The sequence below is a fragment of the Malassezia japonica genome, chromosome 2, assembly GCF_029542785.1.
Source record: "Malassezia japonica chromosome 2, complete sequence".
Lineage (NCBI taxonomy): Eukaryota > Fungi > Basidiomycota > Malasseziomycetes > Malasseziales > Malasseziaceae > Malassezia > Malassezia japonica.
Genome location: NC_083371.1, coordinates 1019172 through 1030382, shown reverse-complemented (window position 1 = coordinate 1030382; position 11211 = coordinate 1019172). Strand labels below are relative to the sequence as shown.

The 11211-nt window shown below is 61.7% G+C and overlaps 9 protein-coding genes across 9 annotated transcripts; 4 read left to right on the top strand and 5 right to left on the bottom strand.

The window, feature by feature from the left end:
* Positions 1-472: 472 nt before the first annotated feature.
* On the bottom strand, positions 473-1743 carry MJAP1_001668 (uncharacterized protein; the record flags this gene model as incomplete). Its single annotated transcript, XM_060265620.1, has 4 exons — positions 473-478; positions 507-698; positions 723-1448; positions 1522-1743. The coding sequence occupies 4 exons, from the start codon at positions 1741-1743 to the stop codon at positions 473-475; spliced, it is 1146 nt and encodes a 381-aa protein (XP_060121603.1).
* A 63-nt stretch (positions 1744-1806) lies between these two features.
* Positions 1807-2576, top strand: SEC22 (SNAP receptor; the record flags this gene model as incomplete). The annotated part of the gene is made up of 5 exons (XM_060265619.1): positions 1807-1988; positions 2011-2192; positions 2215-2376; positions 2400-2499; positions 2522-2576. The coding sequence occupies 5 exons, from the start codon at positions 1807-1809 to the stop codon at positions 2574-2576; spliced, it is 681 nt and encodes a 226-aa protein (XP_060121602.1).
* Positions 2577-2619: 43 nt separating this feature from the next.
* Positions 2620-3804, top strand: RAD52 (DNA repair protein rad52; the record flags this gene model as incomplete). The annotated part of the gene is made up of 4 exons (XM_060265618.1): positions 2620-2818; positions 2841-2947; positions 2970-3236; positions 3259-3804. 4 exons carry the CDS (start codon positions 2620-2622, stop codon positions 3802-3804), a joined length of 1119 nt encoding a protein of 372 aa, XP_060121601.1.
* Positions 3805-3826: 22 nt separating this feature from the next.
* spn4 (Septin spn4) lies at positions 3827-5099 on the bottom strand (the record flags this gene model as incomplete). The annotated part of the gene is made up of 5 exons (XM_060265617.1): positions 3827-3833; positions 3889-4861; positions 4884-4962; positions 4990-5012; positions 5045-5099. 5 exons carry the CDS (start codon positions 5097-5099, stop codon positions 3827-3829), a joined length of 1137 nt encoding a protein of 378 aa, XP_060121600.1.
* A 264-nt stretch (positions 5100-5363) lies between these two features.
* On the top strand, positions 5364-6112 carry sap62 (CWF complex protein sap62; the record flags this gene model as incomplete). The annotated part of the gene is made up of 2 exons (XM_060265616.1): positions 5364-5367; positions 5391-6112. 2 exons carry the CDS (start codon positions 5364-5366, stop codon positions 6110-6112), a joined length of 726 nt encoding a protein of 241 aa, XP_060121599.1.
* Positions 6113-6120: 8 nt separating this feature from the next.
* On the bottom strand, positions 6121-7714 carry ARH1 (adrenodoxin-NADP(+) reductase; the record flags this gene model as incomplete). The annotated part of the gene is made up of 2 exons (XM_060265615.1): positions 6121-7452; positions 7475-7714. The coding sequence occupies 2 exons, from the start codon at positions 7712-7714 to the stop codon at positions 6121-6123; spliced, it is 1572 nt and encodes a 523-aa protein (XP_060121598.1).
* A 26-nt stretch (positions 7715-7740) lies between these two features.
* MJAP1_001662 (uncharacterized protein) lies at positions 7741-8375 on the bottom strand (the record flags this gene model as incomplete). The annotated part of the gene is made up of 3 exons (XM_060265614.1): positions 7741-7980; positions 8003-8152; positions 8175-8375. 3 exons carry the CDS (start codon positions 8373-8375, stop codon positions 7741-7743), a joined length of 591 nt encoding a protein of 196 aa, XP_060121597.1.
* Positions 8376-8430: 55 nt separating this feature from the next.
* MJAP1_001661 (uncharacterized protein) lies at positions 8431-9128 on the top strand (the record flags this gene model as incomplete). Its single annotated transcript, XM_060265613.1, has 2 exons — positions 8431-8484; positions 8508-9128. The coding sequence occupies 2 exons, from the start codon at positions 8431-8433 to the stop codon at positions 9126-9128; spliced, it is 675 nt and encodes a 224-aa protein (XP_060121596.1).
* A 240-nt stretch (positions 9129-9368) lies between these two features.
* PUS7 (tRNA pseudouridine(13) synthase) lies at positions 9369-11008 on the bottom strand (the record flags this gene model as incomplete). Its single annotated transcript, XM_060265612.1, has 2 exons — positions 9369-9373; positions 9403-11008. 2 exons carry the CDS (start codon positions 11006-11008, stop codon positions 9369-9371), a joined length of 1611 nt encoding a protein of 536 aa, XP_060121595.1.
* Between the last annotated feature and the right edge of the window lie 203 nt (positions 11009-11211).

Sequence of the window (11211 nt, the reverse complement as noted above, 5' to 3'; positions counted from 1 at the left end):
CCGGTGACTGGGTAGTAACAAAGAGAGAGTGGGGTGGGAGGGGCGCCCAGAGCCTCTTGACTGCTCTAGCGTAAGCGGAACGGCAGATGAATGGTTCAAACTACAACATCATTCCGCAGCCTTTTCGCCGGTACTATAATTACAGCGGCCAAGAGAGCGAATAAACAGCGCCGACCCTTGCGAAATCTAGCCCGTTGGCTGCACAGTTCTCCACAGCCGAGACAATCCCTCGGTAGGCATTGCAGCGGGCCAATCACCACACTAGTACCCATGTGGAGGGTCATGCGTATCCGCCTTCTCTAGCGCCTGCAGCGGCCCGGGATAACGCATAATTCTCCACATAATGCCACGGGGTGGCAGTGACCTGCAATTTGACGAAATATTGCGAACAAAAACCGTGAGGAGCTTGTCACAATGCATAGGGATGGTAATGCTACAAGTGGTATCTAGTTAGCGACGTCATAGCCGCAGCTCAAATCTAGCCATTAGCATGTAGGAACACGTACCAAGCTGACTTCCAGCGTCCAGACGCGACGCACCCACACGCGTACCAGGAGACCCTTGCCTTGATCCAGCAAGGTGCGTTCCTGCGGAGAGAGCGTACCGAGCGTCGCGGGGTTCCGCACCGCACGGGGGTTGGAAGGGGCAGAATTTCCCATAGGCACCACGAGGTCAATGCCGTCCCACCAGCACTTGCGCTGCTGTCAGTTTTCAGTACGTACCGCCGGCTTGCGCCAAAAGAGGAGCAACTTTTGTGTCGTGTTCAGCTGGTGTTGGTTCACACGCAGCGAACCACCCTGCGCATCGTCCACCCATTCGCCCAGCTGCTCTTCGGGGGTGTTGGGATCCAAAGGCTCCAGGCCTGCCTCGATATCCACACCTGCACGCTCCACACCGATGGGCTTGCGCGGGACAGGGTGGTGTGCCGAGCGCCCCTCGCGGAGCTCACCGGGGTGCGTGACACCGGTTTTCAGTAGGACCAGCGCGGTGCTGGTAATGCCGCAGCGGTTCGGCTCGCGCGCACGGTAGCCCCACAGGTCATTTTGTTCGAATCCGCTCATGCAAAGCATGTCAATCAAGTGCTGCTCGGCGATGTTGTTCTCCTTGTTGATGTTGCGCTGCAAAGCAGTAAAGATCTGGCGGCGCTGCAAGAGTACGTCGCCGCAAGCGTCCTTCAATTTTGTAAACTCCTCCGAGGCATCCGGGGGCTCGTTGCCGACCGGCGGCCGCGCGATGGCCGTCGCCGCCATAGACTTGGGGGCAATGGTAAAGTACTCGAGCTCCTCACGCAGCACAATCACTGCCTGCTTGTGAAACAGAGGGAGATGGAACGGATGCCCGAATCCATTCATGCCACCTTGCACCGGGTCCGCAAAGTCCATGTAGTTCGAGCTGAGGCCGAGGCCCTGGTAAATACCAGGCACATTATCCGTGCCGTAAAAGTATTCCTGCGCACGTCGGAAAAAAGAAAGGACATATTGGAGACAGTTGGCGTCAAACTGGGTCAGCTACAGCACGTACGTCCACCTGGTACACATGCTCGTCCTGCAACGTGCTGTCGCCCGTCTCGTCGGGGTTATGGTCGGCCAGCACGAGACCGTTGGGGAAGAGACATAGCAGGATCGACTCAGGGAGGCTCATCAGCGTCTCACGCTCAATCACAAAGCATACACCACGCAGATCCAAAACCAGACGTGCGAACGGCGCAATGCCGTCCGTGGGATGCTGCAGCGGCGCGTCCATGGTCGCAGCTGCCACGCCGCGCCGGGGGGGTGCCACGTGGCCTTAACCGGTTGCCCCTCCGCTATGGTGCGCTCGACGCAGATCGTGCGCGTGTTTGACGCGCTTCCTCTTGCGCAGAGCGTCGACGATGACCAGGGTGGCGTCGACTTGACGCAGTACAAGCAGCAGGCCAAGACCATTTTCCGGAAACTCACGCCGCAGTCGGAAACGCGCTGCACGATCGAGAGCGGCCCGATGGCCCTGCAGTAAGTGCCTCGCCTGACGCAGCTATCTCGTGCAGCCCCCACCTGGAGACCCTCGCTCGGTGGTGTACCTTACGATTACCGACCGCTCGTACCCCCGCAAGCTTGCGTTTAGCTACTTGGACGAGCTTGCGAAAGAGTTCGACACGAGCTACGGCTCGCAGGTCCAGCAGCGCAACCTGCGTCCGTATGCATTTGTGGGATTTGGTAGGTCGTGTGGCTCACACAGACACCTTTATGCAGCGCACCAAACGCCTCTACGCCGATACCCGGACTGCCGAGACCGCGACGGGGTCCAATCTCGATCGCCTGAACGAGGACCTGCACGACGTGCAAAAAATCATGACCAAGAACATGGAGGATCTACTTTGGCGTGGCGATAGCCTGGACCGTACGTGCCGTGACTCACAGCAGAAATGTCGTCGATGTCGTCGTCGCTGCGTGACGAATCGCTCAAGTACCGCCGTGCTGCACGCAAGATTAATGTGGATGCTATGGTCCGCAAGTACGCGCCGTACGTCTCTACGCTCACCCAGCATCGGCGCTATCGCGGTCCTCTTCCTGTTCATCGTGTACATTCGGTTTTGGTAGCACGTGACATAGTCCAACACGACGCGTCTCTTGGTACGACGCGATGGATGCGAACGCGTTTGGCGCGCGTACGAGCGGTGACGCTTTCCCTGTCGGTGTCGGAGGATCAGCGTTTGATGACGAACACGACCCGGAAACGGGATTGCCCATATGGAGTGCGACGCGTCTCGCGACACTCCAGTGCAAGCTCAACCAGCGCCTTGGGCCCGAGTACCTCTCGCAGCGCCCAGGGCCGGGTGGCGGTACGTGCGATGGCTGATGCAGGGCCAAAATTGACGTACATTGAGGGATGGAAGGTCGTAGACCTCGCGAACGAGGTATTCGGCTTCAACGGATGGTCGACAAGCGTCACGAGCCTGGACATTGACTACGTACGTCGCACCGCTCACCTAGCTCGATGTGCACCCCGAGTCGGGGCGCTGCAACTGCGGCGTGAGCGCAATCGTGCGCATCACACTCCGCGACGGCACGTACCACGAGGACGTGGGGTACGGCCACACGGAGGGCGTACGTGGCAAGCACGCCGCGCTGGAAAAGTGCAAAAAGGAGGCGATCACCGACTCGATCAAGCGTGGGCTCAAGACATTTGGGCGTCTACTCGGCAACTGTTTGTACGACCGCCAGTACTCGCGCGAAGTGCTCAAAATGCCCGTGCCTACGGTACGTGCTATGACTCACCCAGGCTCCGTTTGACGCCTCCGAGCTCCACCGGCACAAGGATACCCCCGCGAGCGCGTCGCGCACCTCGGCGCGTGCTGGAACAAAGCGCACGAGCGACGAGTCGAACCAGCAGCGCATGGAGGAGGCGAAGCAGGCACGGCTGCGACTCGCGGCCGCGGCGCGTGCCAAGATGGCCGGCGGGCGTGGCAAGCCCGAAGGCCTTCGTGGCGCAGCCGCAAGTGGTGCGCCAGAGAGCGCCGCCGCGCCCCCTGCCGATGCTCCGACGGCGTCCGAGCCACCTGTGCCGCGCCCCGTACCTGCGCCTGCCTCGACGACGCCGCCCGCCGCCCGTCCCACGCCCCGTCCTCGCTCTGGGGTGAAACCCGAGCCGAAAGAGACCGATCCGACGGCCACGACGCCCGACGATGCGCCCTGGGACAGCGAGATGAACGACGCCGAGGCGGCAAGTATGGCGCTGGAGCTTGAGCTGGAGGACGACCTGCTTCTCCGCCAGTCGCAGCTCGCCCAAGAACTCGATAACGACGACCTAGACACAGATACACAGTAGCATGACAGGATCTACGGACAGACTACCTCCTCGGTCCACGAGCGGACGACTGCAGGGATTCGCTGGGTGAGTTGTGGTACGTACATTTCCGCCTCGAGCTGCTTGATGGAGCTGTGTGCGGTTTCCAGGTCCTTGTTGAGGCGGTCGCGCTCGGCGATGAGGTGCTGCTCCCACTGGCGGAAACGGCCCTCCTCCAGCTTGACCTGCTCGGTAAACTTGCGCCGGAGGGCCTCCTCCTCCTCCTTGAAGCGGGGGTTGTCGAGCTTCTTCACCTTGCCCTCACCAAACTTGCGCGTCTCCATCTGGCTCTGGCGGTAGTTTTCGTAGTGCAGCTCCTCGGTGCTGGTGATCAGGTCGAGCATGTGCGTGCGGATCAGGAGCGAGCGCAGCTTCTTAAAGTCGCAGTGGTTCTCGTTCTCGACCTCAGCAACACCCCAGAGGTACTCACGGCCACGGACGACGCGGCCGTCGAGCGTACGCACGTCCTTATTGCTGCCGATCATGCTGAACGGCATGCTGGCCATGAGCGCACGCGCGTGCTCCGCGCTCGCCTCGTCGATTGAGTCGACCGGGGGAGCAAACACCTGGATGTTTTGCACACGGATCACCTCGCGCACACGCTCCTTGAAGATGGCAAGGTCGCGAGGCACCATCGTGTCCGCCTTGGCAATGACCGGGATGAGGTTCACACGCTGAGAGAGGCGCTTCATCACCTCGATATCCAGCGGCTTGAGCGAGTGGCCAGTCGGTGCAATGAAGTACAGGCAGGCGTGCACACGCATGTCTGCGATGCTCTTGCGCTGCGGCTGCTGCTCCTGGCGCATGTACGTCTCGTACTGGTCGTCGAGGAAGTCGACCAGCGGCGACCAGCAGTCGCGGTTGTTGACGTAGTCGCCAAAGCCGGGCGTGTCAATCACGGTGAGATTCACACGGAACTGCTTCTCCTCCAGCTCTGCCTTGATGATGTCAATGTCCACCGACTTGGACAGCTGCTTGCTGTAGCGCTGCGTGTAGTCCTGCGCCGGCGCAAGCTCGGTACGGAAGAGCGTGTTGATCACTGTGTTAGAAGGTGCACGTACACGTCGTCTTGCCGGTACCGCTCTCGCCGACGACCATCAGCGTAAAGTTGGCACCCGTCTTGGACGCCAGCTTGTGACGCTAGGTTAGTAGTGTGTATTTCCGTACCTGGTTCGGCAGATTTGAAATGCCTAGGGTTAGAATGCATGCGTGAGGTACATACCGATAGGCTCCGTCGTCGTCGTCGTCATTGTCGTCATCCCGTCGGCCGCCGACATGGTGGAAGGGTAATCCAAACAATCCCCGCGCCGACTGCCCAGCGCGCTGCCCGCCGCGCCGTGCACTTCGGCCGAGAGTGAAATGGTGTCGGAGGCGAAAGGGAGCGCGCGGCACAAGGGAGGATGCTTCGAGAGGGGATGTAGGAGGGCCATAAGGATGCCATGGACCCTCGGCGATCTCCCCCGTGGCCTCAGCGGTGCTCGCCATCCGGACCATGACCAACACGTGATCACGTGATCACGCCGCGCTTCCTCACGGCGACGATGGGTACGTACACTGCGCTGACCTAGACTATCAAAACCGCGCAGGCAACAAAGGCGCGGGTATCGCCGATGCGAGCCAGGCGGCGCTCGACCGGCGCGAGCGTCTGCGCAAGCTCGCGCTGGAATCGATCGATATTACCAAGGATCCGTACGTCTTGCGGAATTCGTCGGGCAACATCGAGTGCCGCCTGTGCCTGACCGTGCACGCGAACGACGGTTCCTACCTCTCGCATACACAAGGAAAGAAGCACCAGACGAACCTTGCGCGCCGCGCAGCAAAGGACGCCGAGGACGCGGAGCCGAGCCATGTGCTGATGGCGCCAAAGAACGAGGTGCCGAAAAAATCGTTTGTGAAGATCGGGCGCCCAGGCTACAAGATCACCAAGATCCGCGAGCCGTACGTCGAGGTGGCGACCGAGGCGGGAACGCATCCGGCCGGCGGCCGCTTCGGCCTCTTGTTCCAGGTAAGCTTTCCCGAGATCAAGGAGGGCGTCCTGCCTCTGTACCGCCTCATGAGCTCGTTTGAGCAGCGCCAGGAGCCGCCGAATCGCGCGTTCCAGTACGTGGTTATCGCGGCAGAGCCGTACGAGACCATTGCGTTCAAGGTGCAGAGCCGCGAAGTGGATCGCGCCGAGACGCTGGTCGTCGATGCGATGCCTGCGCCCCAGCAGCACAATGAGCCCGGCACTTGGAGCTTCTGGGACCCCGAAAACAAGCTGTACACGGTGCAGATCTTGTTCCGCCAGTAGTATATACCCTACTCCACTACCTTGAGCATGTCGGCGACGGTCAAAAACTTTTCGCGCGTCTTGCCCAGCGCCTCGCCACGCTGCCGCTCCGCCTCATCGATCACACGCCATTGGTCGAAGGAGACGGTGCGCTGGCCTTGCAACGCCTCGGGCGTGTCGCGCAGCGCCTCGGCGTGGCCGGCAGCGCCACAGAGCGTAGGGATGGACGACGCACGCCACTCTTTCACCATCTCGTCCGCGACTCCAAACGCGTCGAACATCGTAGAGACAATCACACCGACGGGGCCGGTGGCGAGCCATCCCGAGACAAACATGCCGGGAATCGGCTGCCCTTCTTCGTCCACGACGCGGTTCCGGATATTGGGAATGACACACCGCGTCTCGTCGAACGGCACCTGCATCGCCGAGTCGGTCTCGCCACGCAGAGGCTCGGAGCGGTAGCCGACCGAGGAGATGAGTAGGTCCTCGTCGCTGCGTACCGTCTCGCCTTGGGTGACTGCGCGGCCGTGCTCGCTGATTTGTGTCACGTTCCAATCCACCGACGCGAGCGCCGGAGGGGTCGCCCCGTCGCCGTGCAGCGCCGCAGGCGAGCGCAAGAGGTGCAGGCCCCAGCGGGGGTACTGCGACTCGTTATAGGCCAGCTTGCTGCCTTTTTTGAGCTGGCCGAGGAGGCGCGTCATGGCGCGCTTCTGGCCGGCCTCGGCGAGCTTGTTCACCTGCTCCAGGCCGGTATCCAACAGATCAGCGGGAAGCGGACGGAAGGCGACGTGCGGCAGCCCCAGCATCTCCCGTAGCTCCTTGTTGGTAAAGGCCAAGTGCGGCGCGCCGCGGCGCACGTACAGATTCACCTCTTCAATCTGCCACGACGCGAGATGATCGAGCACCGGCTGCGGCACGTCCGTCTTGGCGAGTGATTCGCCGGCGGGCACAGACGGGCATTGGCGCAGCAGCACGCGCGCAACGTCCAGCGCGACATTGCCGGCGCCGACGATCGCCGCGCGGTGGATCTTGCTGCCGTCGACACGGTTCAGGCTGTATGCGTCCTCCATCGCGGGATCGTGCGCATCAGGGTGGCCATTGTACCACTCGACGAAATCGAGCGCGGGGTAGACATTCCGCAGCTCCCTGCGGCCACTTCCGGGCACACCGAGGGGCCGCGCCTCGTTTGCACCGTATGCAAAGAGGACGTGCGTATAGTACGGCGCAAGTTCCGTAATCGGCACGTTCACCGCCAGCGACGAAGGCGGCGGCGGCGTGTCATTGCTGGCGGTGACGCATACGTTTCCAAAGAAGCGGAAGCGCGCGTCGCTTGCGACTTCAGCAAACTTGTTCTCGACATTCTGTATAAGCCCAAGCACCTACCTTGACCTCGGGATGGTCCGGCGCAACACCGTAGCGCACGAGCCCAAACGGCGTCGGGAGCCGCTCGAACATGTGCACTTCGACGCCGTCCTGACCCGTGCCGTGCGCCACATCAAAGGACTGCAGGACACGCGACGCGGTATAGAAACCACTCGGTCCCGACCCCACGACTGCAAGTCGCATCGGCTGCGCAAACGCGGCGCGCGTCGCGGCCATGCCCCAGACCGGCGTGAGGAACATCTCGGAAGTGGAGGTAAGGATCGTCGCTACGGAACCACCTGGGCGTTGGTGAGCCAGTCGAGGCGCGTGTTCTCTACATGGTCATCCCAGTCTGCGAGGTCCTTCCAGCGTCCCTCGTAGACTTCCTTCTCGAGCGTGGCGACCAGCTGCTTGTATCCGTGCACGCTGACCGCCTGTTCGTTCAGTGCTTTGCTCTTGCCGGCGGCCTGCTCGACCGAGGCAGTGAGCGCGGTGGGCTTTTCGTCGAGGAGCTTCTTTCCATCCGCCTGCGTTAGTCAATAGACGTACAAAGAGCAGGAGCGCGGGCTTGCCGGTCGCGTCGGCGACCTTGCGCGCAAGCACACTCGTGGTGCTCGCCGGCTCCTTGGCGTGCAGACTCTCGGGCACCTCGTACACACCGACCACCTGGTCATCCTTGCCTTGGAGATGCGCGTTGATCTGCGTCAGTGTGTTCACGTACCATGGCCAACCCCGCCTCGGTCATCGGGCTGAGCTGCGTCCAGTGGTGCGTCAGCGGAATAATGTCGTGCACAGCAACGGTCGGCGCATGCTTGCCGACAAGGATGCCGACGACCGTCGACGACGCGTACTTGGCCGCGTGCAAGACGAGCTTGCGGTACGCAGCCTCGCTCACTTCCACGTGCTTCACTTCGGGGGCCATGGCGAGAGCGAAGCGCCGATGCATAATTCCACACGCGCACGGCCTGCCGATCACCATGGAGCCGGCGACGTCGGCAGAGCTGCCTACGCTCAAGATCCTGCTTATCGGGGTAGGTCGTGTATGCTAAGACAGTCTTCGGGTGTAGGAAAGTCGGCGCTGGTCCGGCGGTACACCGACGACGAGTTCCTCGACGACGACGAGGCGGCGACCATCGGTGTCGACTACAAGATGAAGAGCATTTATGTCCAGGGGAAATGGTTCAAGCTCTCGATCTGGGATACCGCGGGCCAGGAGCGCTACCGCACGTTGACAAGCAGCTACTACCGCGGTGCCCAAGGCGTGATTATCGTGTACGATGTCACGTCGCAAGAGTCGTTCGACGCGCTCCCCTCCTGGGCCAAGGAGCTCGAGATGTTTACCGGCGACCAGTCGCCCGTCATGCTCCTCGTCGGCAACAAGACCGACCAGGATGCGCGCCGCGTCATTTCAAAGGAGCAGGGCGCGCAGTGGGCCGAGGAGCACCGCTGCTTGTTTGTCGAGTGCAGCGCCAAGGAGAATGTGCATGTGGAAAAGGCCTTTCAGGACCTCGTGCAGCGCATCGCCTCGACGCCTGCACTGTGGCAGGACGTCGCGCCAGGCGTGCGCCGGCCAGGCGACCGCATCCCGGGTGGCGTGCCCAATGCGCCGGGAAGCATCTCGTTGTCCGATGCGTCCAACTATCTCGCTACGGCCCAAGAAAAGTGTGGGTGCTAATCAGTCTTTTGGTCCGTAGAGTTCTTGGTAAGCTCTTTTTGTGCATGTGCGCTCGTGTCCATGCGTAGCAGCTCGCGGAGAAGCACTGTGGCATAGGACGACGGAGGCAGCTGAAACTGGAGCTTGAGCGCAAGGAAGGGCGCATCCTGCGGCGCGCGGGGCGGCAGATGCACCTCTGGCAGCAAGCGCTCCTCGTCGGTCTCGCACAGCGGCGCGTCGGCGTCCTCGTACGGAATGAGCTCACACTGCAGCGTCTTGGGCTTTTGCACCATGCGCCGGTACGATCCTTTGAGGCGGTACTCGGGCTGCCGGGCCGTGGCGAGCGACAGCGGCGTGAGGCCGTCCTTGGCAAGCATCTCTTTGTACATCTCTGCCAACCAGCCGGACTCGGGGAGGTGCACATCGCTGCCGGGCATCGGCATCACCACATCCTCGATATTGTGCGATGCGGCATCCTCACCGAGCGTCGTGCACTTGGTATTGGCATCCAGCGAGGTTTCTTTCGTGGCCAGGTCGCCGGGCACGGCCTGCAGCGCACCAAAGCGGCGCACCCGCTCCGACACGAGCGCATTCCAAAGATAGGATTGGTAGGCGTGCACGTACATCAGACGCAGCGAACGGGGTATATTCTGGAACGCGCCGAGTGCATCACTCTCGTGCCAGTACTGCTTACGCATCTTGTCGAGCACAGCGCGCTCTGCGACACAGGTCTTGGGGAAGAGGCGGTAGGCTTCTTCGTAGTCGCCCGCGACGTACGCCTTCTTTGCGGCGCGCGTCGCAATGACATGTGGCGGCGCAGTGCTCTCGTCACGGTCGTCCAACGAGTCGCGGTCGTTCGGAGCGAGAATCAACCGAAGCGCTTCGGAAAAGTCGCCACGCAACACGGCAATGCCGATGGCATGCGTCGACACAGCACCAGTGCCAAAACGCTGCATACCAAAGTAGTTGATAAATCCTCCGGCCTGGATCGCCTTTACACGCTCCTCGAGTGCGACACAGAGCGCCGCGCGCGATGCATCCGGCACAGAGCCCGCCCAGGCAATGTTCCGCAGCGTAATGGTAAATTGATTGCCGGAAAGCATACCGAGCTGGAATGCATACTTCTCGTAGCCAAGGTGCGCAATACGCAGGCCACGCTCGGCGCGCGTCGTGATCGCCATCTCGACCGTACGACGCGCCTTGGTGCCGGGCGTACTCGACACGGGTTGGCCGATGTGGTTCACCATGCGCCACACCTCCTCGAGCGTCTTTTTGCCACGCTGCAAGGCGACACGCTGGACCGTCACTGCGCGCTTATCCTTCGTTCCCGCGACGCTCAACTGGTTCGCACCGCGGTGCCGATCCAGGTGCAGGAAACGTGCCAGCCACTGGAGTGCTTCCTGGCTATCGCGGTTCGTCTTTTGTAAGGTAAAGTGGATGTACGGCGGCGCGCTGTGGGCTTCCGAGGTGGGATCGTGCTGGCTGCGCCCCCGCCCAGCGGCCGGCATGGGCTTGACGCGGATTGCCGCGACGCCGTCGATATCCGCGGCCTCAGACGCAAGAGCACCCTGGCCGAGCGTGCGGATAAGCTGGTGGACACGCGTACGGTCTGCCTTATCAGGCAGCGGCGTGCTGGTGAGTGGCTCTTGGTGCTGGCCCGCGGCCATGGCCTGGAGGGCTTCGAGATGATCGGCGAACCATGGCTGCAGCTGGCTCCAGTCATGCTCCCCCTCCTTCTCCGCCGGCTTCTCTTCAGCCTTCTTGGGCGGCTCAGGCGGGGTAAGCGACGTTATCTGGACTACCTGGCCATCGACCCCAATTTCGTGGACCAAAAAGTCGGAATAGCGCTGTTTGATAATGCCATGCACTGGGGGCCAGTCTCCGTGCGCAAATTGACTCATCCCCGCATCTTGTTCCGACAAGCGCTCCGAATCTCCTGGCTGAGCCGCGTCATGGATGCGTGCCCGCTTCGCGGGGGGCGGCGCACTTTCTTCGCGCTCCTGCATCGCCAATGGCAAAAAGCAAGCGATACGGCCTACCAATTTTCGCCCAACCACGTGGTAGCTGCAGGTCGTTATCTTTGCCTGCCTTATCTGCTGCAAAA